This window comes from Pleurodeles waltl, chromosome 11 (assembly GCF_031143425.1).
Source record: "Pleurodeles waltl isolate 20211129_DDA chromosome 11, aPleWal1.hap1.20221129, whole genome shotgun sequence".
NCBI lineage: Eukaryota > Metazoa > Chordata > Amphibia > Caudata > Salamandridae > Pleurodeles > Pleurodeles waltl.
Genome location: NC_090450.1, coordinates 570908495 through 570931913, shown reverse-complemented (window position 1 = coordinate 570931913; position 23419 = coordinate 570908495). Strand labels below are relative to the sequence as shown.

At 43.4% G+C, this 23419-nt stretch overlaps 1 protein-coding gene across 2 annotated transcripts in view; it reads right to left on the bottom strand.

The window, feature by feature from the left end:
* Positions 1-23419, bottom strand: part of PLPP5 (phospholipid phosphatase 5) — a 135352-nt gene that overhangs the window by 17501 nt on the left and 94432 nt on the right. The window contains exon 8 of one of the 2 annotated variants that reach the window (XM_069214023.1): positions 11456-11534. The exons of the other annotated variant lie outside the window; for it this stretch is intronic. Within the exon in view, the coding sequence (XP_069070124.1) occupies positions 11515-11534 (20 nt within the window). The 3' untranslated portion in view covers positions 11456-11514. Of the gene's footprint in view, positions 1-11455; positions 11535-23419 lie in introns of those variants that run through there. 2 annotated transcript variants of the gene reach the window in all.

The window sequence follows — 23419 nt, the reverse complement described above, 5'->3', positions numbered from 1 at the left end:
TGGGTTTGGGTATGCTAATGCTGATTGAGTGTTCAGAATTGCTCCTAGATACGGTTGTATTTGGGCTAGCTGCAGGTGAGATGTTTGGTAATTGATTGTGAATCCTAGGTTGTGTAGGGTGTCCACTGTATATGTGTATGTTGTAGGCAGGTTTTAATTGTACTGGCTTTTATGAGCCAGTCGTACAGATATGGAAAGACATGTATGTGTTGTCTTCTGAGGAATGCTGCAACCACTGCCAGGCATTTGATGAATACCCTTGGTGCTGTTGTTACTCCGAAGGGTAGTACTTTGAATTGGTAGTGTTTCCCTGCTATAAAATCTCCGATGTGCTGGATGTATGGGAATGTGGAAATAAGCATCTTCTAGATCTAATGCTGTCATGTAATCTTGTTTCTGTAGCAGGGGAATGATGTCTGGTAGAGTGACCTAGTGAAAGTGTTCTAACAGAATGTACTAATTGAGGGGTATAATATCTAAGATTGATCCGAGAGTACCATATTTCTTTGGTATGAGGAAGTATAATGAATACACTCAGGACCCTTGTTGGGATATAGGTACCATCTCTATGGCACCTTTGAGTAGTAGTGACTGTACCTCCTGTTTTAATAAATTGAGATGTTCCAGAGTATGTTTGTGCAAGCGAGGGGGAATGTCTGGTGGAGTAAGGATAAGTTCTAGGCAATAACCATGTTGGATAATTGATAGAACCTATTGATCTGTAGTAATGTTGTGCCATTTTGGGTAAACATTTTCCAGTCTTCCTTCCACAGGAGATATATGCTGTGTGAGGATCTGTAAAAAAAAAAAAAAAAAATAATCACTTTTTGGTTGAGGTGGAAGAACCCCTTGGGGTGGTTGACTTACCTTTCCCTCCGTTGTAAAAATGTGGCCCTTTTTTCTGTTGGGATGTGGATGGCTCTGAGGTTGTTAGCTTGAAACCAACCCTAAACTGCAGCCTGCAAAAAGTTCCCCGAGTAGGACTAGTGTAAAGGGCACCCATAGCTTTAGCTGTATCAGAGTCCTTTTTCAGCTTTTCTATTGCGGTATCAACCTCTGGCCCAAACAGGTGTTGGTTATCAAAGGGCATATTCAACGCTGCTTGTTGGATTTCTGGCTTAAACCCTGAAGCCCTTAGCCATGCATGCCTTCTAATGATGACACTGGTGGTGATACTGCTTGCTGCTGTATCTGCTACATCAGTAGCAGATCTGATTTGATTATTGGAAATGGCCTGCCCTTCTGCTATCTGTTGTGCCCTTTTCTGGTGTTCTGGTGGAAGGTACTGTAATAAATCTTCCATTTGGTCCCAATGAGCTCTATCGAATCTTGCTAAAAGTGCTTGAGAGTTTGCAATCCTCCAATGGTTAGCAGCTTGAGTTGCTACTCTCTTTCCGGCTGCATCAAATTCACAACTTTCCTTGTCTGGAGGAGGAGCAGCCCCTGTAGATTGGCTATTTGCTCTCTTTCTTGCAGCACTGACGAATATAGAGTCAGGTGATAATTGAGTTCTAATAAAAAACGGATCAGAGTGTGCAGGTTTATACTTTTTATTCACCCTTGGTGTAATAATTCTAGATTTTACTGGTTCCCTGAAAATGTCTTCTGCATGTTTAAGCATGCCTGGGAGCATAGGGAGACACTGATACTCCTTATGAGTGGATGTTAGGGTATCAAATTAAAATTTATCTTCAATGGGATCTGTATGTAATTGTACCTTCTGATACGCAGCTGACCTAGCTATAACCTGATTATAAGCAGTGGTATCTTCAGGGGGAGATGGTCTTGCGGGGTATAAATCAGGATTATTAGAATGGATGGGATCTGTATCATATAAAGTCCCATGGATCTAAATACTGTTGAGTGTCATATAGAGCATTCCCATGTGTTGCGATAGGGGATTGTGGTGAAAATTGTGTAGGTGAAGGTGGCGGAGTATCTGGTGGTGGAGAGGCAGGAATTAAAGGAGAATGCGCTGGTGAATGCTGTTGTGTTGCCTTTGGTTTCTCCTTTTGTTGAAAGATTTTAGCAGGTGGAGGCCCAGTTTCTAAAATTTCTTGTAAAGTCAATTTTCTTTTGATTGTTGAAGAAGGAAAGGCTATGATTCTTCCTGTATCCTTATGGATATGGATTTTTCGCTGTTTAGCGTCCATTACTTCCAATAGGGCCTTATTTCAGAAGACTCCTCAGTAACTGGAGCATGTTTTCTACCTTGAGGTTTCAGCTCTGAAAGTCTGGATACCGAATGTTTGAGTCGGTCCGAAAATGTCGGTTCCGAAAGTGTTGTTTGTTTTTTTGGCTCTGAGGTGGAAGTCTCTGATTTTCGTCTCGATCCCTAAACAGGTGTGGCCAGCTGTTTGGTTGGTGCCGAATGCACTTTGGTCTTTTGTTTTGGCGCCGAACCCAAGGGTTGGTCATTCGATTGTATTTTTCGGGTCCGACCATGGCTGCCAAGAAGTGGGGGACCCAAGACCAGTGATGAAGTCTTTTTGGTTGTCTTTGGGTGATGAGAAATAGCTGATGTACTCACGTACCACACCGGCGGGATGGATTGACTGTCGATATTGTAATCTAGATCCGAATCGGAGTCTGCAATGGAAACGTTCGCGTGATGTGCCAATTCCTATTGTGCATGTTCTTGTCCGAAGAAGTCTGCGTTTGTTCTGACGACTTGGACGCAATCTCTAACCGGCACGTTCTTCGATCCCTAAGAGTCCTCTTCGAACGAAAGGATCGACAAGCATTACAATTCTCTTTTCTGTCATCTCAGAGAGAGACAGAGATTTCACATAGAGTGCTGATCGGTGTATGGAAACTTGGCATGACACTGAGTACAAAAGCGAAACAGAGTCCGTTCCATCAGCCTAACATTGTTTAACTACCACACCTCGAAGTAGGACCAAGAAGGGTGAGTAATCGACCAACGATTACAATCGGATCGAATGTAAGATTGGAAAAAGCCCTATCGAGAACTATACCATTTAAAGAAAAGAGGGAAGTTCAGATAGTACTGAACCAAGATCTACAGGAGCAAGAGGAAACGCATCCAAACCAGACGGCAGAAAGAAAACACTCTAACAAAGGATTCAGTGCCCATGCACACTATCACAGAGAGGAGGAGTCACTCGATCTCGTGACTCAAAAACCTTCTTTGAAGAAAAACAACTTGGAACACTCCTAGCCCAAGACCAGATGGCGGACTTATGCAAAGCATGTGTATCTGCAGCTACACATGCCATTGAACATTTACATATTGGCTTTTCATCGCTACATAAAGCATTCATGCAGAAGTAAGTGTTCCATAACAACATTAGAAGTGAATTTTCATGTCTGCCCAGTTTAACCCACAACTTCCCCCTGCATGAAAATCACTTTATGCGATCTCCACTCAATGCAGCGTCGTTCAACAATATAACTAGAACATTTGTATGAAGTTTAACATGTCTCACTACAATTTCTCCTCCCCTTCATGAGCTTCCATAGGTTATCAAATGTAACACTCATTCCCCCGTTTCATGTTAATGGTGTCACGTGGCTTTGACTATGGAGCTCCCTCTGGTTAAGGGGTCTTCTAGTCCTTCAATCTGCAGATATGGTTCTAGATATAGTTGGGCACCTGGCAGGTTAAAGGAGTTTTAATGGAGAGGGCATAGGGTCATCTAGCACCCTCGTCAGGGTCTGTGTCATCGCTTCCCATGTGAGCAGGTCATTGGATAGCTTGTCATCTCGTCTAATGCATCTCAAATGTGCCTCCTCCGTCCATTCCACTAACCTCTCCACCCCTGCAACGTCTAGGGCTTAGCCAGTGCATCGCAATTCAACTCTAATAGGCATTGCTTAATCTGTCTGGGGATTGTCCACCCATCGTTGTTCTAGTGCTGGTTAAAATGCCCATCCAGAAGAGCGCAATGACCGAGCAGCACCACACTATATGCAAAAAAAAACCTCTAGGGAAACTTAAAGTAATGCCAACCTTTTTTAACACAGGCAGCACTGAATTATCTTAGTGCTTACGGCAATCCATGAAGATCATACAATGTAGAAATAACATTTTCTCCATGGTTTTGTACTTAACTAAACTGAAGGAATAACAACAAAAAGATACAGGTAGGTGTGTCCTGCATGTAACACTACTACCTTCAGCAATTGTACAACCCACAAATCCAACTTATTTCCTACTAATAAGGGTTTCAGGCCAAGTGTAAGGTAATTATTTTGGACAAAAGTAAAAAGATTAATTCACCCCGTTCTTCGTGTAACTCGTGACATTTGTCTCTCACATTTCTGCTCTGTATCTAAAACAGCAGGAAAAGAGCAAAACATTTTGGCTCTCCGATTGACCACAAGAACGATCAATTGCTGTGTCTGACACGAAAGCATGTTTCTTGTGTTCTGATGGTAATGGGGAGATTTTCCATCACGCCTATAGGCCAGTTCATCCTTACTGTGTGGAACCTGAAGCAGACAGCTGAAATGCACAGTCTCCATGGGTATGAGAGGAGACATTTCACTCAAGTCTGCTTCTGTAATGCCCAGGGCCTGAGGCAAAGTAAAGGTCAGTAGGTTTATCTACATATGTTGGTAACATCACTGATTGAGGAAACAATTGCACAACATAGGTCTCCTAGAATTTGTAATGCCCCAAGAGGTAGCTTAGCCTGCAGTAGACAAAAAGAGTACCAGTTATCTATTTGGTAACGGCAGTTCAGCTGGATCACTTCACAGGCCTTGTCAAATTTTGCAATGATGTTCATTCACAAAACACTGATTAACAAGAAAGAAAAGAGAAATGCACCGGTGTTCACAAATTTTCAATCAAAATGTGTAAATATCATGTATGCCTAAATAGCAATATCTGGGCCACACATCTGAATTCACGGGGCTCCGTGCATGCTCAGCCTGAAGGGAGCCAGCAATCTCTTACTGGACCTGGTGGGTGTACAGTGTCTCCAGGAAGAGAAAGTGTGCTCTGACATAGGAGTAGGACATATGCAGCAACTGGTTGCAAATACTGAGAAAATTTGACATGTGATTGGCTCAGACATGCAAGATGTGGAATTGATGAAGAATGAGTATTAAGTGCGAGAAAAGCAAGCACATAATTGGTTTATTCATTGTGCTGGTGTGCTAGATGTGATTGGATAGGTGTGCTATGCAGCCTGGAGAATGTTTGATTAGAATAATCAATGATTTAAGAATCAGTGAACCAGACAGCTATGTGGGCATAATCATTAAGCCGCTAGCAGCAGAGCCCAAGGGTGTGAGCTTGGAAGTGTTCACTAAGGGACTTCAAAGGTAGAAAATGTTGATAGAGATGAACCCAAAGCCCTAACGAATCCTGATGGCAATCAAGAAGAAAGGATTAATTTAGAAAAAATAATATCATCAGAGTTCTTAGAAGGACTTTTACTCAAGAGTTGAAGAGTTGAGCGCACTAATGATGTTTTTCACATGTGAGCTACCAGAATTTGGCAGCACCTTTAAGGAACATGAACAACAAAGCTGCTGTCAAGAGCAGAAATCAAGCTGCTGAGAGACTCATTTTCATCTGGGGCCACTGGAAGGCCTTGTTTAGGTTCATTGGGATGACACTCTCTCCTCATTTTTTGAAATGGGTGGATTGGTAAGCAAGTGCCTCCCACAACAAGAAGGGATTTAACCATCAGGGTTAGTACACGCCTCTTGGGAGCAATGGAGATTTACCAGGGACCCAGGCTAAAATCGGGATACCTCAGTGCTAGCTAAAAGACTTCATAAATAAACTCTACCTCTAATGCGTGAAATCATATACAAGAACTCATGAAGAAAATAATGTAAAGTGACTCAAGAAAACTGATGTTATCAAGTTGTGGAGCAGATAATGTTATTCCATTAACAAAAAAGCTAATTTATTTTTTAAGATTTATATACTGTGCACAAACCTAATATTACCTAAGGTAGCAAGATGGGAATCATCACCAAATAAGCATATATAGATGACGTGCCCTACTTACTGAATGTCCCCTTGAGGCTTCTACACCTGCTTGCACTGAAATTCCTCAACTGAGCACTTAGGCCACCTCCTTTCTTCACCACCAGACTGCCTACAGGACTATTCATTTCTCATCCCTCGCCTAGTACTCCTTTTCAACAGCTCTTAATGATGGCGAGGATCAGTGATCAGGGCAGGGATTCAAGAACGCCATGTGGGAACCACAATGAGAGCTGGACCACACCGCAGTACCCCTGCTTATTAGGCTTATCTCCCAGTGAGAAACCACCTCCATTTGTAGTGAAGCCTATGCATGCCCTTCAATTTCTGGTGACACTACCAATCAAAGGCAGAGTAGGTCAGAGCACATGTGTAGCTTCTCACATCTGTAGCCATTACTGATCCAGCCAAACCCTCAGCACAGTCGTAATGCATACTGGCAGGAAAGCTGCTCACTGGATTATTTATTTACTGAATTACAGTACAATGGAGAAGGAGTGGTGTAAAGTGGAGGGGAGGATTTTGGTAGCGAGTGGAGGGAGGGAAGTTACTGGGGAATTTAACATTTTATCTCTAGCAAATATCAGAAGAGTACAAGTGTGAAAAGAAGAGAAACTTTAAGAAACTTAAGAGTGGATAACAAATAGAGCAAGGATTCAAAATGAAGATAAAGCCAAAATATACGCTTGAAGGTTTCCAAAGCATTCCTCATTCTTTTGGAAACAGTATCAGATGGAGGATGAGGAATGATCTGCAAAACCCCAGTCCCTAACACACATCCTAGTGCAATAAAAGACTAAATATGAATCAAGGTCATCCATTCCCTAAAATGCTGAATTGCTACAGAGAACTGGCAACTAGTTTACATGAAACTCCCAGATATTTAATAGAAAGTCAAGGAGACATGGCCAGTCCATGGCAGAGGCTCAGCTCCTTCTCTGTTATATCCGCAAACATCAGCACATTTCATATACCCTAAAACCAGCAAAAAAGCATTAATAAGCTAAGGTAAACATGGAAAATGATTTGTGTTGTTATTTTCCTGAAAATACAGTAGATTCATACTGAGGCCTGAAGAAGGAATTGCTGGCCATCTTCTTGAGAGGTCCTGTCCATTTGGTTTTGTAATGGGCAAAGCCCAGCAATCGGTGGGGCGATTAAGTACACCCCCTCTCCACAAGCTAGACTTCCTTTGACGGCGAGTAGAGTCCCAGAACATCTTAAGGGACAATGCTACGTAGAAGGGTTGGAGGGCCCCATGGTTTTGCACATCCTCAATCAGGTGTAGCAGGCCTCAGTGCTTGGTCTGTGAAGCCCCACCCGAGTGCAGCCTATCCTTTTGTGTGCCTAAAGGGAGGGTTCTGGCATGAGGCAGGTGTGCAAATCAAATCAGGGTTTATAAAGCGCAGCTACTCGCTAAGGGGGTTTGTCCTCTGAGCTTCCATTGAAGAGCCAGGTTTTAAGGTCCTTCCTGAATTGAGGTAGCGATGGTGACTGGCGGAGGGGAAAGGCTGTTCCAGCTCTTTGCCACGAGGTAGGCGAAGGATCTTCCACCAGCTGAGGCCTTCCATATGCAGGGTACGGTGGTTAGTGCTTGTTGAGAGAAACAGAGAGGTCTGGTGGCGGAGTAGAAGTTGATGCAGTGGTTGAGGTAGGCAGGTCCTAGGTTGTGGAGGGCTTTGTAAGCGTGGACGAGGAGCTTGAAGTTAATTATTTTCTCGATAGGAAGCCAATGGAGGTCTCTTAGGTAACTGGAGATATGTTTACGGCGAAGAATGTCCAGGATGAGTCTGGCGGAGGTGCTGCAATTCTTCGGTTTCTTCTGGGTGGTACCAGCGTAGAGGGTGTTGCCGTACTAGTTTGCTGGTAAGCCGGGCATGGGTTACGGTTTTGCAGCAGTCCTTTGGGATCCATTTGTATATCTTCCGGAGAAGTTATCTTCCGGAGAAGTCCGTGTGTGTGAAAGCAGGAGGATGCAACTGAGTTGACTTGGCGGATCATGGTGAGCGATTAGTCTTGGATGTAGCCGAGGTTGCATGTGTGGTTTGTTGGGGTGGGGGTGTCGATGGTCATCAGGAGTCGTCCCAGGCTGATATGGATGTTCAGCCTGGGACGACTCAGTCTTGTCAGAGTTGAGCTTGAGGCAGCTGTCCTTCATCCAAGCAGCGACAGCTTTCATCCCATTGTGGAAATTCTTCTTGGCCGTAATTTGGGTTTTTAGTCAGTGAGATGATCAGCTGGGTATCGTCAGCGTAAGAGACTAAGTTCAGCCTGTGGTCCCTGACAACTGATGTGAGCGGGGTCATGTAGATGTTAAAGAGTGTGGGGCTCAGTTACAAGCCCTGTGGAACTCCGCAGCTAATCTTCATAGGTTCTGACAGATAAGGCGGGAGTCTGACTGTGTTCTGTCAGACAGGAAAGAGCGTATCCATTGTAGGACCTTTCCGCGGATGCTGGCTAAGTAGAGACTGGAGCAGAGGGTGAGGTATAAGACCATGTCAAAGGTGCCCGATTGGTCCAGTAGGATGAGGGCTGCTGTATGGCTGTAGTTGAGGAGCGAGAGGATGTCATCTGTGGCAGAGGGGAGAACGGTCTCCGTGCTGTGATTGCTCCTGAAGTCTGATTGGGAGGTGTCCAAGATGGTCAAATCAGTAGTAAGGGATCCCAAACATTGTTGAGTAGGAGAGCGAGCAAATCCTGTGGCAGGACAGGGGCGAGGCCTATGTTAGGCCACATCAGAGGAACCATGGAGACTGAACTCAAGTCTGAAAACACTGCAGCCGGGCCGCTGCTGGAGAGTGTGGTGGTGACTGGCACTACACTTCTACTAGACAGTGAACTCTGAAAAAACGAAGGCCACTGTTGTATCTGCTGTTATATCGTAGCTAGACCATATGAGCTGGACTGGGCTGATGTAGCTTAGTTGAGGGCCTGTTAGAGCTCAGGTCAGCGTCACAGAACTCTGAACGGAGTGTTATCTCCCTTGCAGCACTGAGCATTATATGAGCGATTTCCCCTCCCAGCAACAATGCTGGCTGACTGGTCACACAGGTGTGGGTGTAACTACATTTGTGGGCAGGAACCATAAAAGAAGACCATGAATTGGCATTAAACAGAGCCCACAGAGAGGTTTCAATAAAGCAGATGCTTACAGCAAAAAGAGGGTAAAAAGAAAGGAGACAAGCCAACTCCTCCTTCAGTCAGCCAATGGAGCAGGGAAAGAAACCTTCCTGGAACTTTTTGCAACAATTTTTGAAGGAAATAAAGGAGATGGCCATAATCGAAGGATATCTAAAGGAATACGTCCTCGAAGGGTCTATAAGAGGGCCGGCATTCAACTGCAACATAAGGGAGTTACAGGCCATTTCCTCCCCATTTGGTCCATCGTTATTTGCCCTCAATCATTGAGCGCAAAGGAAGATGCAATTAAGCCAGGCCAGGAAGTCTTGTGTGAGACTCTTATTAGCAACAGACCAGGATCTCAAAGTGCATCACCTTCCATGTTCTCCTAAAGCCTAGGGGGAGTGACACAGCACTGCACAGGGTCCAGATATAGTAGGATGCCTGACGCACAGGTTGCTGAAGGTGCTTCAGCAATCACACTCATGACTCAACTAGCAGAAAGAGAATATTGTACAAATCAAACATGTCAAATCAGTAGAGATGGCTCAGGTGACAGTAAAAATCATTGTATCTGACGCTCCAGGGATGGTCGCAAACTCCTTGAGGGCACCCTCCTTACAGTGAGATCTGCCAATCTGTAGTTGAAGGTCAGACTCTGATTACTCATCCCCACCAATCAAGCTCCCTTTTCACAGAAACTATGTTGGTGCCCTAAGCCGTGGGGAAACTTGAAAGGTGATACAAGGAAATGTACTAAAGCATCTTCTATTTCCCACATAGGTACAACTAATGTTAAGGAAATGGAGAATAATAGTCTAAAAAACGATGAGCCTGATAAATCATCCTTGCAGCTCACACAGAGAAAGAGTGCAGGAGTGCAATGTGACCCTTGGGTGATGGTCAATGAAAGTTAGCATGTGGTTAAGGAGATCATATCTCTGTGGTCAACATGTCAGAAACATCCATGCACAGGTGATCTGAACTGAGTGAGAATACATTACGAACGCTCACTCACAGTTGATTCCATGCTCAAATAACCTTCTCTCAAAATTGCCCCTAGTCAGTCCGAGACCATGGCATAATTCAGGGCACCAGTAATGAGCAAATTCAATCGCCAGAAGGACAGGTCATGGTACACGGCTAAATTAAGAGCTTTAAAAAAACATACTAGTGAAATTACACATGAACATCAAGAAACAAAGTGGAAGTATGAGATTGATATAATACTCTCTCATTTTTATAACAATGTGTATGCGTATGTACTCTAAACGTTCAACAAATGGTTAACTGTACTGTGTTTTATTAGCCCACCAATAAACTTATGATGATAGGTCATTCGACATTCATCACACTGGCAACAGAATTAGAAGGACCAGGCGTTCCTGTTTTTGACTAGTTGTCCAGGTAGATTTCGGGAAATTTAGCTCATGTCCCGGTTTTTAGAGAGGGTGGCCTGAAAACTGTGGGAGGTGATTTTTTTGTTTTCCAAAGAAGGGATTGTTACCAGATGTTATCAGAAAGCAATTCAATTAACAAGCATTATACTGGCTTTAAAAAATGCATTTCATTTATGTTCTTAGTGCCTCTTTGGAAATTTTATGCTGATGAGCGCTGTCATTCTGAACGGTCGTATGAAGTAAAATTGTAGTTGTTGTTCTGTTTTTTGTGTGAAATGTCCTGGTTTTTGGCCTTACAATTCTGGTCACCCTAAACAGAATTATTTCCCTGGAAGAGTACTATCCGGAAATAATTCTTAAACATGAAGTCCTCAATAACATATGAATTAGGGGTTTACCAAAGCAGAGGGTCCAGACCTAAATTCAGAGGCTTCTGCAGCACATCAGAAAGAGATTCTGTGACCTGCCAGTCCACTTAGAGCACAAAGAGTTTCTACGTCTGAAAGCCTGCGAGAAACACCACCAAATATTGTGGTAAGAGCACAGTTATAAAATTAGTCCTCAGTGTGGGCACTGTGACTGCTGAAGCTCACAAATTATCCCTATTTAATAAATTAGCAGTGAGAACCCTCGAAAGGAGACAACCCTAGACTGAGCGCCAAATTTCTGTGAAAAGGTGATACACAATGTAAGTGGGCTCATATCACAGCTGATTTTCCCCTGGAATGCACTGGCACTCGTCAAGTCTCCACATGTAGCCAAAATCATACTGGGCATCACTGACTATCAGTCACAGTCTGAAGCAGCAAAATTAAACTAGAAAAACATACAGAAGCGATGGACCACAGTTGGAGGCCATAGGGAAGGGAACTTCCCCTATAAAATCAAAATTGAGCACGCCACACATCAAGCAGTTTGTGAAGTTGCAAAGATATGAGAGGAGAAAATGACAACCTGCAGCAGGTATGGAACCAGAATCGGCCAGCGTGAAAGGTCCTGAAGACCCAAACAGAGACTTGGGTTTCACTTTGAAGATGGATGAGCTGAGGGAAGACAGAAGGGAAAAAGAGGAAAGTGAATCCACTCCAAGACCATAGTAGATGACAACCAATGGAAAAAAAGACTTGGAAATCCCTGGGACCTAGTATCACTAGTCCACTTAGGGACTCATGGTTGCTTATACTTAGTCCATTACAGAAGTCCTCAGGGAAGAGACCTTCAGTTGAGTAAAATTCATCCATTTTAGTTCGACAACAAGTTGGCTTAGATGGTAAATTGGGCAGATGTTTTGGGATTACTGGGTGGAGGCGAGGACTGGACAACATTGACAGAAGTGGTAAAATCAGGGCAGCAGAGGAGGTATACATTGCCCTGGGAAAAAAAAGTCCACAAAGGAATATAATAAAACCAGCTACCCTGAAAGCAGATCGTCATATTTAGGTATGGTTAAAATTGCTAAAAGTGCTTGAATGTGAAAGGCCTGAACTCAGCAGAAACTGGCTAACAATATTCAATACCTTGAGAGAGTGGATGCGACATCTGTGACTCACCTCCACAAGAGGGACCGGCCTGACTTGAACCCAAACACGCCCCTCTGCAGTTTTTGCCTATATAGAGACACACTCAGCTGCAATACTGTGCAGCCGTAACATAGAAGGCCAGATGCTGAAAACACAAGGAGACAACAAGGAGAAGCATAGGGGTGGTGCCCAATCAGAATCTCAGACATACACCATAATCTCACTATAGGCATCTTACATCAGACAGGAGACCTTCCTAAAGGTAACAATATCAGGCATACTCAAGACATCAGAAGGAGAAATACTCATTTGGGGGGTGGTTTGAGATACATCCTAACCTAGGTATGGATCCTATAAAGGACTGTTCCCAGCAGAAACATGATGGAAGAGGTTCAGTCACTGCAGCATTCAGGGGGTGGTTGGAGGAGTAGGATTAGTTGTCTGTGTGGAGGCATATTCATGCCAATGAACTGTACTGTGCATACCAATTAAGTGTACTGTACATTACTGTACATTTCATTCAGCCACCTATAAATTTTGTGTGTGGCAGGATTACTTTCTACTGTTTCAGAGACTGCAATAACACTGATAAAATACACATAGGCAATACAGCCATATCCAGTCATGCTCCCATCACTGTCCACTTCCACACAACCAACACAAAAGTCATGCAAGCAGACGGTGTCTTAGCGAGTTTCCACTGCAAGACCCCAGTCTAAGAAAGTAGATGACTCTGGAAATTGAAGACTTCATGTCAGACAACCTCGACACCTAAATACAAACTCTTTGGAATGCAATCAAAGCTGTGGTAAGTGTGAGATTCATAGCTGCAGCATCTCAAATGAATATTATCAAGGCAGGGGCGGAGCTGGAGACAAAACTGTCAGAACAAGAGATTCACAAATGAAATGGTTTCAATAAGGCAGATGTTAGATATACAAGCCCAAACAGCAGCACTAGACTTGTCGAGACAGTATGCCCTGCTTCTCACAAATCTAGTATTCAAATGGAAACAAAGTAGGCAAACATTTGGCTTTGCAATGTAAACCTAAAATAGGACAATACCAGGGTGCAAAAGTTTGTTGAAACCCTTGTGCAACAGTTGTTAGTGAGACAGATATAGCTGAATCCTTTAAAGAGATCTTTGAGGCACTATATTTTATTATGGAGGATGCATTGCTGCAGACAATTACCCATTACCTCCAGAACCCTCTCCAGTATTAGCTCACTGAATATTGGAGAAATGCACTGGATTAACTCATAGCTAAAGAAGTGCTGAGGGCAATCCATAATCTCAAACAGGAGAAGGTACCGGGCCCAGATAAATACAAAGTCAGTTTTGTTTTTACAAAACCTTGTTAGCACCAATATTAATTAGTCTCTACAATGGCTTTGGAGAGACACAAGAAGTTATGGATTAAGTTAAAGGGGCGGCAATAATGTTAATTCTGAAACCAGCCATCCCAAACAAGTGTGACTCTTTAATGCCAATCCCACATAAATATTAACATAAAAAATTCACCAGTGTACTAGCAAAGCATTTAGAGAACCCTCACACAAACTAATTAATATCGATCACTCAGGTTTTATTCCTTGCCACTAATGCGGTGACAACACCAGTAAGCTTCTACATGGTGTGAAGAGTGCCCAGGGGAGCATAAGAATGTCCTGCTGCTCTTTTTGGGCATCAAAGATGCATTTTCTGGAGTTAACTGGATGTTCATGGAGCAGGTCCTTTGGGTCATGAGGTTCAAGAACCACTTTCCAAATTTGACTTTAGAAAGTTATGATTACCCAAGAGCACAAATTAGAGAGCGCCTATCAACATTTTGAATCAAATGAGGCACAGGCAATAATGCCCACTGTTGCAACTGTTATTTGCCCGAACCTAGAGCCCCTGGCTACTGCAATAAGAACAAGCATTTGCAATGCAACGGGTCTCGCGTTTGCTCGTGTTAGAGCTAATAGCATTGTAAACTCCTAACCGGACTTTTCTTGCGACATAAACCATGTACTTAACCGGAAAAAGTGCAAATAACTGTGTAACAGGGTCAATATTATGCAAAGCGCTCGACTTCTGCCAAGTGAGATCACGTTGCGAAAATAGAGAAAAAGCAGTCCACAAACTGAATGGAAAACAGCGAGCCTCGCATGTTTTCTGTACTTGGTCAATGCGCTCGAGGAGGGCTAACCACCGGAAAAGGCATGACATATGCGTGCCTTCCACTAATGAAATCAAGCAGATTCTAACAGGCAAGCCCACAAACCAATGAAAGACACTGAAGTCACGTGGACGGGGCTCCGAGCCCTTATTAATCCCTAAAGCGTCTCGCTAGCGAAAAGCATGCGCAAGTGGCGCAGGCTCGACCCTAAAAATAGAGTGTATAAAGGGAGTTAATAAAGGCAAGAGCAATTTTAAATTGACCATGTTTGTAGACATCATTATGGTGCTACTACAGAACCCATAATGTCACTGGAGTGTCTTCTGGAGGAATTGGAGGCCTAGAAACTAGTCTTGGGCTTCAATTTAATGTGGGGAAATCCATTTGGCTGCTACTACACCTTATCCCAAATACAAGAGATGATACCAATTTTATCAACTGCAGGGTGGAGGTGATAACTTATTTGGTAATTAAATTGGGACATTCACTAGCACAAGTTACTACTTTACGTTACTTCCAACTATTAAAATAAATGACAAACAATCGACAGAGATGGAAATTGCAACACTATCTTCTACATTTCCAGGTTTTTCCAGCCAGTCTCTCTGCCCCAGGCTACTCCCTGATAAATAATTACATTTGGATGAACAAAACCCTAAGATTAGCAGTGGGTACATCTACAAGCTGACACATAAAGAGACTTAGCAATACTGTACATACAAATATTTTACTACGTGGCAATATTGAGACATCTGATGGAATGAGAGAAAATGGAGACAATGGTGTTGGATCAATCATCTCATAGCAGGGATCCCAAACTGGCAGGTCCCTTGATTTTCATGCCTCCCCCATAAAGTTGGGGACCATATGCCTCACCTATAAAGCATGCCACTCTAGCCGTGTGGAACAAGGTGATGGTTAAAAGAGGGTTCAAGACCTTCCCCTCTCCATTCTCCCCCAATCTCTTTCAACCAAGAATGTTCCAGCATGGTAGACAAATGCACTTTTCTAAGGTTGAAAAAGATGAGGTGTGTAATGACTGGCTCTTTGGAGAGTTTGGGGACCGGATAATCTCAGTAAGAAAGATTTTCTTACTATCAGGTGGGACATTACGCACTCTAGCCAACAATCCGAGAAGCGGCCTAGCAGTCACTAAACAATTGGGAGAAATAGCTAAAGGACGCTACAACAGACATATCTAAATCGATCATATATAAACAGTATTGGGGACAACACCCAAATACAAAACACAAGCCCAAAAGAGAAGGCAACCAGACGTAGGGAAACACTTTACTGATAAGGACTGGAAAAGACTGTATGACACAGCAAGGATTACAACACACATAAAAACAAAGTTAGGAAAACACAATATAAAGAACACCACAGAAAATAGAGTGAGACAAGGCAAAGAATTATACACACTGTAGGTCATGTGGGGGCCAGAGTCCCTATAGTTCCACTGTGGCACTACCCAAAACTGGAAAGGTACTGGCACGAGGGTCTTACAGAACGGGAGAAAACCTTTGAGATTCACCACACTGAGAGATCTGGGGGTCATACATACTGCTGGGTTTGCCAATACCAAAAGGCAGGTCTCATAAGTACATAGGAGTTCAGCAACTGCAATGGCACTGATGGTAGATATCCAGGTTATCATAGGTGCATGGCAGCAAACTGACTCCACCAGCTCTTTTGGACTCGATCAACAGACTAAGGGACACCCTCTTTAAAAAATAGCAAAAACAAACACACACACAATACACTGAACAACGTCATTCTTGGTACGAGGCTGAGTAGTACCCATTCATATCTACATCTCGTATCCATACAGAACACCACCTGCCTACATCCCTTAAGTGAGTCAGCCTCATACCGGAGGGTCGATTCAAGTTGCTACCACATGTGGCTGACAGTAAAAGGATACAATAGGAAAGGTGTGTGGGGCTCTGGAGCTGAACGTTTGATGTAATCTATGCAAAGTTTCCTTTGGGAAGGGGTAGACGGAGGGTTGGGGGATAGTTATACTTGGTTAATGGATATGAAGATAAAGCTACAGCTTGCTGTCCATTGGATTTAGGCGATTCATATGTAAGTGGAAAACTTCAATAAAACATTTGAAACTAAATAAAAAGCCAACCAACTTACTCAGACTGCCCACTCTGGGTATTTAAGCCTGTCTAATTTCTCTGTCTTACTTATATAATAAAATGCTTCCGGTAGGAACATAACCTGTTTATTTGCCCAATGTTCCAGCAGCAAGAATTCAGTAGTGTTTTCTGCCGTGGAAGGGTGAAATATAAGAGTAGGTTAGCTCTGTATTTTTACAAAACAGACAAATGGAGAGGCTTGCTGAGATTTGAGGGTTTCTCTATTGGAGATATCTTTCTCTTGCGCAGTGGGATATTCCCAAATGCATTGGAAAGTCTTTTGTCCTGGAATCAATGTCTATCAGAGAGCTACATACTGCGGTTTTGTTGGCTGTGCTAGAGAAAGTCCTGCCTAATGACTTGGCTAGCTTTCCAGTTATTACCCTAACTCCAAACTATTGCTGACTGGGATCCTGCAGATGTGCTTGGGCCATGGGCTATGCCAGTGGCTCTTCTCACTTTTCTGAATTAACTGTGCTCTGAGTGAGCCAAGTACATAAAGTTTCAATAGTCTCACTGGCATGACCACTTCCTAGTCCTTCTATTACCATTAATTCTATTTAAGTATTGAATTTTCAAGAACACCAAAACTCAGTGAGTTTCGGTTTGAGATTTACCTTTCTAGGAATGGACTTTCATATTTTGGAGGTGATCTTAGAAAGTGGAGGGAATCACTTGCCTAGCGAATCTGCACCTTAACGCTCCGAATGTCAGATATCATGGGAATACTGGTTAAGCAAATGACCTTATGTCAGGAAGTCATATTAATGTCACTAACCAAACATACTGTTGTAACTATTCTTACAGATGGGAAAAAATCTGATTTACTTTTGTTTTAGATGTGCCTTTTACTTAGGAGCAAATGGTGAAGTTGTACCAAATTCCAGTCTATGTTAAAACACAACGCTGGTGCCTACAAGAAGCTCAGAGTGCCAAAGGTGATGTACATTCTCAGACCATTCCAGTTATAGAGTCTGGTATCGATATTTTGGTGGATTGGTTTCTGTAAACAAGTACATTGGAACTGTCACAGTCATCACCACATCTCAAAATAACCAAGCACTGGCAAAGCCAGGGTGGCGGCCAGCCTTGTGGCTTTGTCAACACCTGCTTGGTTTTGCAAAACAATTATTTGAAAATAGTGGCTAAAAGCAAAAGGAAAATGTTAGTTACCCTATAAGCAGCTGTTCGTAGTGGGTAGTGCTGTAGATTCACATGCTCTACATACTCCTGGATATCGATCACTGGGCTTGGAGGTTTGCAAGTTGTTGTTTTTTTTTTCCAAATAAGTCTTTAGATTCACAAAATGTGCTGTGACTCCTCCCTTAGTGGGGAATGTGCAGGGTCACTGGCACCAAGTTAATTTTTTCGCATAGATGGTGAGAATGTGTACATAGTATCAATTGAGCATAGCATGATGCATTATGTGCATTGTACCATGTAAAGTAGTTAATAGGAGAAGAGGTCTGCTACGCTCAATTGAGCATAGCATGATGCTCTGTGTGCCCTGTCCCATGTAAAGTAGTTAATAAGGGAAGGGGTGACAGGCTCCTGGAGAGGAGGGTGGGTGTATGGCAATCTACACCCTTACAAGCTACAAACTCATGCTTAGAGGGTAATTGACATTTTCCGTTCGTAACATGTGTGGCTACAGATACACATGCTCTGATATGACTTAAAAGCAGTCCTCTCAAAGTGGCGGCATGCACGTGTTCAAGCAGATTCTGAAATAAAGTGTCCTGTCTATCACAGGAGTTCAGTATGTCCACACAATAGTACTGGGTAAATGTGTGCGGGTGGAAAAGGTTGCCACTTTGCAAATGTATATTGTCTAAGAAAGCCATGGTTGCCCCTTTCTTACGACTGAAGTGTGCCACAGGCAGGAGAGTAAGTACTCTATGGGCTTTATGGTAGCTGGTTTGGTTGCATCTGGCTAGCCAGCTTGATATGCCAGCTTTAGAGATGGGGTGGCCTTTGTGAGGCTTTACTGAGGCAACAAAGAGCTGGTTAGACTTGTGAAAAAGCTTGGTCCTGTTAATGTAATACATGAAGGTTTTTTTTATGTCTGGCATGTGTTAATGCTTTTTTGCTACTGAAACAGGCTGTGTAAGGAACTCTGGGAGCTCCAAAGTTTGATTGAGAAGGAAAGGGGAGAAATTTGGGATTGGTTCCAAGAAGAACTCTATCTTTGTGAACCTGGATGGAGGGCTATTGCATAGTGAGTTCTTGTAGTTTGCAAATTCGTTTGAACAAAGAAATGGCCACAACGAAAGCTACTTTCCAGGAAAGGAAGGAGAGGAGGCACAAATATAAAGGTTCAAACGATGGCCCCATGAGTCTTGTGAGAACTGAGTTAAGAGTCAATACAAGGTCAAGGGATATTCTAGGAGGTATACACCTCTGAAGATCCTCCATGAAAGCTTTTGACTTCTGGAATCCGGAATACAGATAATGTTCTCTGTTTTACATATAAACCGCTGCAGCAGCTAAGGATGTCTAGGCAAGGCCTGACTTCTGAATAAACAGGAGATAGCAGATACTGTCCTGGGCATTAAGCTTTAAAGGGTCTGGGTGTTTGGCAATTAAGTAGTGGGCAAACTATTTCCACTTTGCAGCATAACAGACCTTAGTGTGAGCCTGCACCTTTCTCATACAATGGTCATACATTTCTGCAGAAGTTTTAAATAGCCAAATTCTCAGACTGCAGATGCCAGATTACTAGGTGGAGCTACTTGGGGTTTAGATATCTAATTGGCCTAGGTTCTGGGTGAGATGATCCGGCCTCTGCGGTCATTTTTTGTGGGGACCTATGAACACCTCCAGAAGTATGAAGTACCATTGCTGCCTGGCACAGGTGGGAACCAATAGAAGCAGTGTACCGGAGGAGTAGGAAAGGCAAAAAAGCTTGGGCAAAGATCCGTGACCAATTCATGCACAGTGAAATGACCCTGGACAGTGGATGTATGTGTATCTGGAGGCGACGTTTGGGCATTTTGTATTTTCCGAGGTGGCAAACAGTCCTATTTGTGGGGTACTCCAGCGCAGGAAGTAACTTTGTAGGACTTGCAGGTGAAGTTCCCACAACTGGCCCTGTTGATGCGTTCTGTAGAGCAATTCCTCGGAGTAGTTACCCTCCCCTGTAAGAGGTTCCGCTAGAAGGTGTATGAGGTAGCAGATTACCCAACGCCAAAACCCCCGCACTAAAGTTAAGAGCTGAGGAGAGTGTTGCTCTCTTTTTTTCTCGTAGGCAGAACACAGCGTTAGTGTTGTCCTTATTGATGAGGACTAACTTCCCCCAAATGAGTTGGAAGACGATTTTGAGGGCTAGTTGTATTGCAAGCATTACTAGGTAATTGATGTGGCAGCATTTGTACTGAGGGCCACACTACTCTAACATTAATGCTGTGGAGGTGTGCCTCCTGCCTGTGATAAAGCTGTATGTGGTGATCTTACTTGTGTCTGTGAAAGTCCTGGCCTGCAACAGATTGTTGCTATTCTACCACTGCAGACAGTAGAGAGCCTGCCTCTACCAACACTAGATCTTCCCAGTGACCCTCCACCTGTGACAACTGCCATGCATAAGTAGGCTGGTAGGAGGCACAGTCCGTATGCATTATGCTATCATCCACAGAAGGTGCATGATAGTTTGAGATGACTGACCTGAAAAAGAGGCAGCAGCATCTGGAATGCGAGCAGCCTTTGTTGAATACAGTAGGCTTTACGCGTGACTGTATTCAGCAGGAATTCAAGGACGGACTGTATTTGTGGAGGTTAGGGTTGGGATTTGGTGGCATTTATTGTGTATCCCAGGCTGTGAAGTAAGGAGATAGTGGCTGGGCGAGTTATAGTTGCCTGCTACTAATCAGCAAAACATCAAGGTAGGGGAAGATGTGAGTGTTACCATTCGAACGTAGACACCATCATTGCTAGGCACTTTGTTAACACCCTTGGTGTAACAGTGACGCTGAAAGGCAGTACTTTACATTGGTAGCGATGTATAATTATCATAAAACTAGGGCACCAGAGGTGTGCTGAGTGGAGAAGTATGTTAAAGTATACTTACTTGTGGTGGAGCATCATCATGTATGTGCCTTGGCAAAGCAAAGGGACGTTCTCCTGTAGGACAGTTGTATGGAAATGTTCGGACAGGATGTATTTGTTGAGAGGACTGAGGTCAAAGATACACCTGATGTAGCTGTCCTTTATGGGAATGAGAAAGTACAGGGAGTAAACTCCTCTCCCTTGTTGATGTGGAGGGACTCTCTCTTTTGCACCTTTCTGGAGGAGCACTTGGTCCTCTTCTTTGAGGAGATGAAGTGGCTTCCGCTGAGGGTGATTTGGCAGAGTGGAATGTTTGAAGGGGCTGTGAGAAGTTCTAGGCAGTAGCTGTGGCAAATCGCCACCAACAATCACTGGTCTGATGTGATTTTCTCCTAGTGAGAGAGGAAATATTGTAGCTGCCACAGGTAGGTGATATGATCCAGGGAGAGGAGATCATGTCACTTCCTTGAGATGAAAGCCCTTTTACTCAAGTCACCTCTGCCCTTACCGCTGCTGTTGTCCCTATAAGCACCCGTGGTGTAACCTCTACCTACCTGCTGGTGGAAGGCATGGTGTTGTCTATGGTAAGGCTGCAGCAGGTTGGGAAGGTGGGTTTAGCTCTTCCCGTGGCTGTCGGTTTCAAAGGGAATCTCTGAGCGAGGAGGATGCAGAGCACCCATGGCTTCCTCAATTTCTGTGTCATTTTACTCTTTTCAAACATGTTGTCGATTTGGGAGCCGCACAGGGTTGCCCTTTGCTGAACAGCAGGTTGAGAGGACCTTGAGTTTGACCCCATATATGCCAAGCTAGGTGTGTTGCTTAAGGCGGGCACTAGTATTAATACCTCATAAGGTTGTAGTGGAGGTGTATTTGGTGGTGGAGGCAAATGTTGGGGTGGAGGAAGAGGACTTGTGCCCCCTGTCAATGTCTCTTTGGTGCCAACTCGATGGAGGGCGGCTTTAAAGAAGATTTACCCTTGAAGACAAGTCTCGTCTTCTGGGGAAGCTTCTCTGACGGCTTTGGCGAGGTGGTTTCTTCAAAATTTTCCTGGTGCCACGGGCTGTTTCTGCCTGTTATTTAGTTCATCTTGGAGCTTCTGTAGGATTGTGAGCTCTCATTCCTTATATCTGGCTACTAACAAGGGTTTCAGCATCAACAGGACCTTTGGCGCACCTTTGTTTGAAATTATATCAGTAAAGACCCATAACCAGATATATGAGGTGTAAAAATGTTATCCAGGGGCGAGGCTCACCTCAACTTACACAAAAACAATTGTCAATTACCAAGCACGGTAGCAAGAAATTAGACTATTCCTGACCAACTGGGAAAAATTCCCCATTACATTATTAGGATGGGTCCGTCAATATTATAAAAATGGTAATTCATCCCAAATTTTTATATTTGTTTAGGGCTCTTCCATTCACCCCTCTAGTGCTTATTTCAAAAAGCTGTGAGAGGGAGATGGCAATGAAGGGTCGTTAAGAAGAGGACTGGTTATACTGATATATCATTATTAAAAACTAACAGTGAGGGCCAAAAAAACGTGTTCAGAATAGGACACATTCTGAGCCTTGTTAGTGAACGTCTGAACCTGATGGCAGAAAAAAAATCTAACAGAATGCCCATGCTCATTCGCCACTAAGGAAGGAGTCATAGCACATCTTGTGACTTGAAAGACTTCTCTGAAGAGAAACAACTTGCAAACGTCCGCGCCCTACACCAGATGGGAGGAGTATGCAGAGCATGTGCGCCTACAGCTACACATACTAAAAATTCGTTTTTAATCTCAGAAAGCACACATTGCCTTAGCAGGTTCTGGCACTAAAGGGAAATACTATGCACGGATGTACTGCTTGTGAAAGAACTGAATGCGGTCACTCATTGTCAAGTTATCTAGTGGTTTAAGTGGGCTAGCATCTTGCACAATACTGTACATTGCAGTGGGCATAAGAGTGTGAATGACACAATCATAGACCAATGGATGAAGAGGGTTGGCTGAAGGCCCCTATAAGTAAGCACATTATACATAAACTGTTAGTAAAATCAAACAATTCTGGCTAACACCAGACCTAAATTAGTATGTTATAGATGTTGAATGAGCTTACATTTAAAATGTATCTGAGGTAAGTACCAAACCAATGGAAAATAAACAAATATTAAAGGAAAGGAGACAGCCTAATGACTGAATGGGCTAGAGGGTAAAATGTCCCTTTCCCGTGCTCATTCTCTTTGGTGCAGATACACGTGACGTGCAATTAGAGGAAAAAATCAAAAAGAGGGGAAAAAAGAAAGACACCGGCATGGACAGAGCAGCCTTATGATTAACCAGGGCATGACCACAATGAAGAAATGGTTTCTTACCTGTAACTCCAGTTCTCTCGTAGGGGTATTTCCATGATAGTCATAAGCACTGAATAGTTCCGCGCGCCTGCGGGGACCCCGGAGCACTGTTGTGTAGTATATTCTTAAGTGCAATCATCAGCTCCTTGACAAAAAGGTCTGTGAAAAACACTTAAGAATAACAATGTGCAGCCTATGTGAACAGCTACACAGGCCAAATTGTTAGAAGAAAAAAAAAACAGTTGTAGTGTAAATTTCACGTTTAAACCTCTATTTATTCTATAAATACATAAATAAATACATTCTCATATTTTATTTACACCTCTCATGAGAATAAAACAATGTAGGGCAGTGTAGCCCATAGGCTGCCATTATACAGAATGAAAATAGAGCTGTGCCTTTAAGAAAGTAAAGTCTTCCTGTTTCCCATCATGCACAGCAAAAGGCAGTTGCCTCAGTTCTTTTTTGGAGGCTATTAACCTGACATGAAGAAAAAACAAAACATTTGTTGGAGTACCAACCTCCATAATATTCATGTTCTATGTCAACTCCACCGGGGAGGAGGGAGGGTTGCTTATGACTATCATGGAAATACCCCTACGAGAGAACTGGAGTTACAGGTAAGAAACCATTTCTTCTCTCGTAGGGGATTTCCATGTATAGTCATAAGCACTGAATAGAGTAGCAAGCCCATCCCCATAACCGCGGTGGAGTAGAT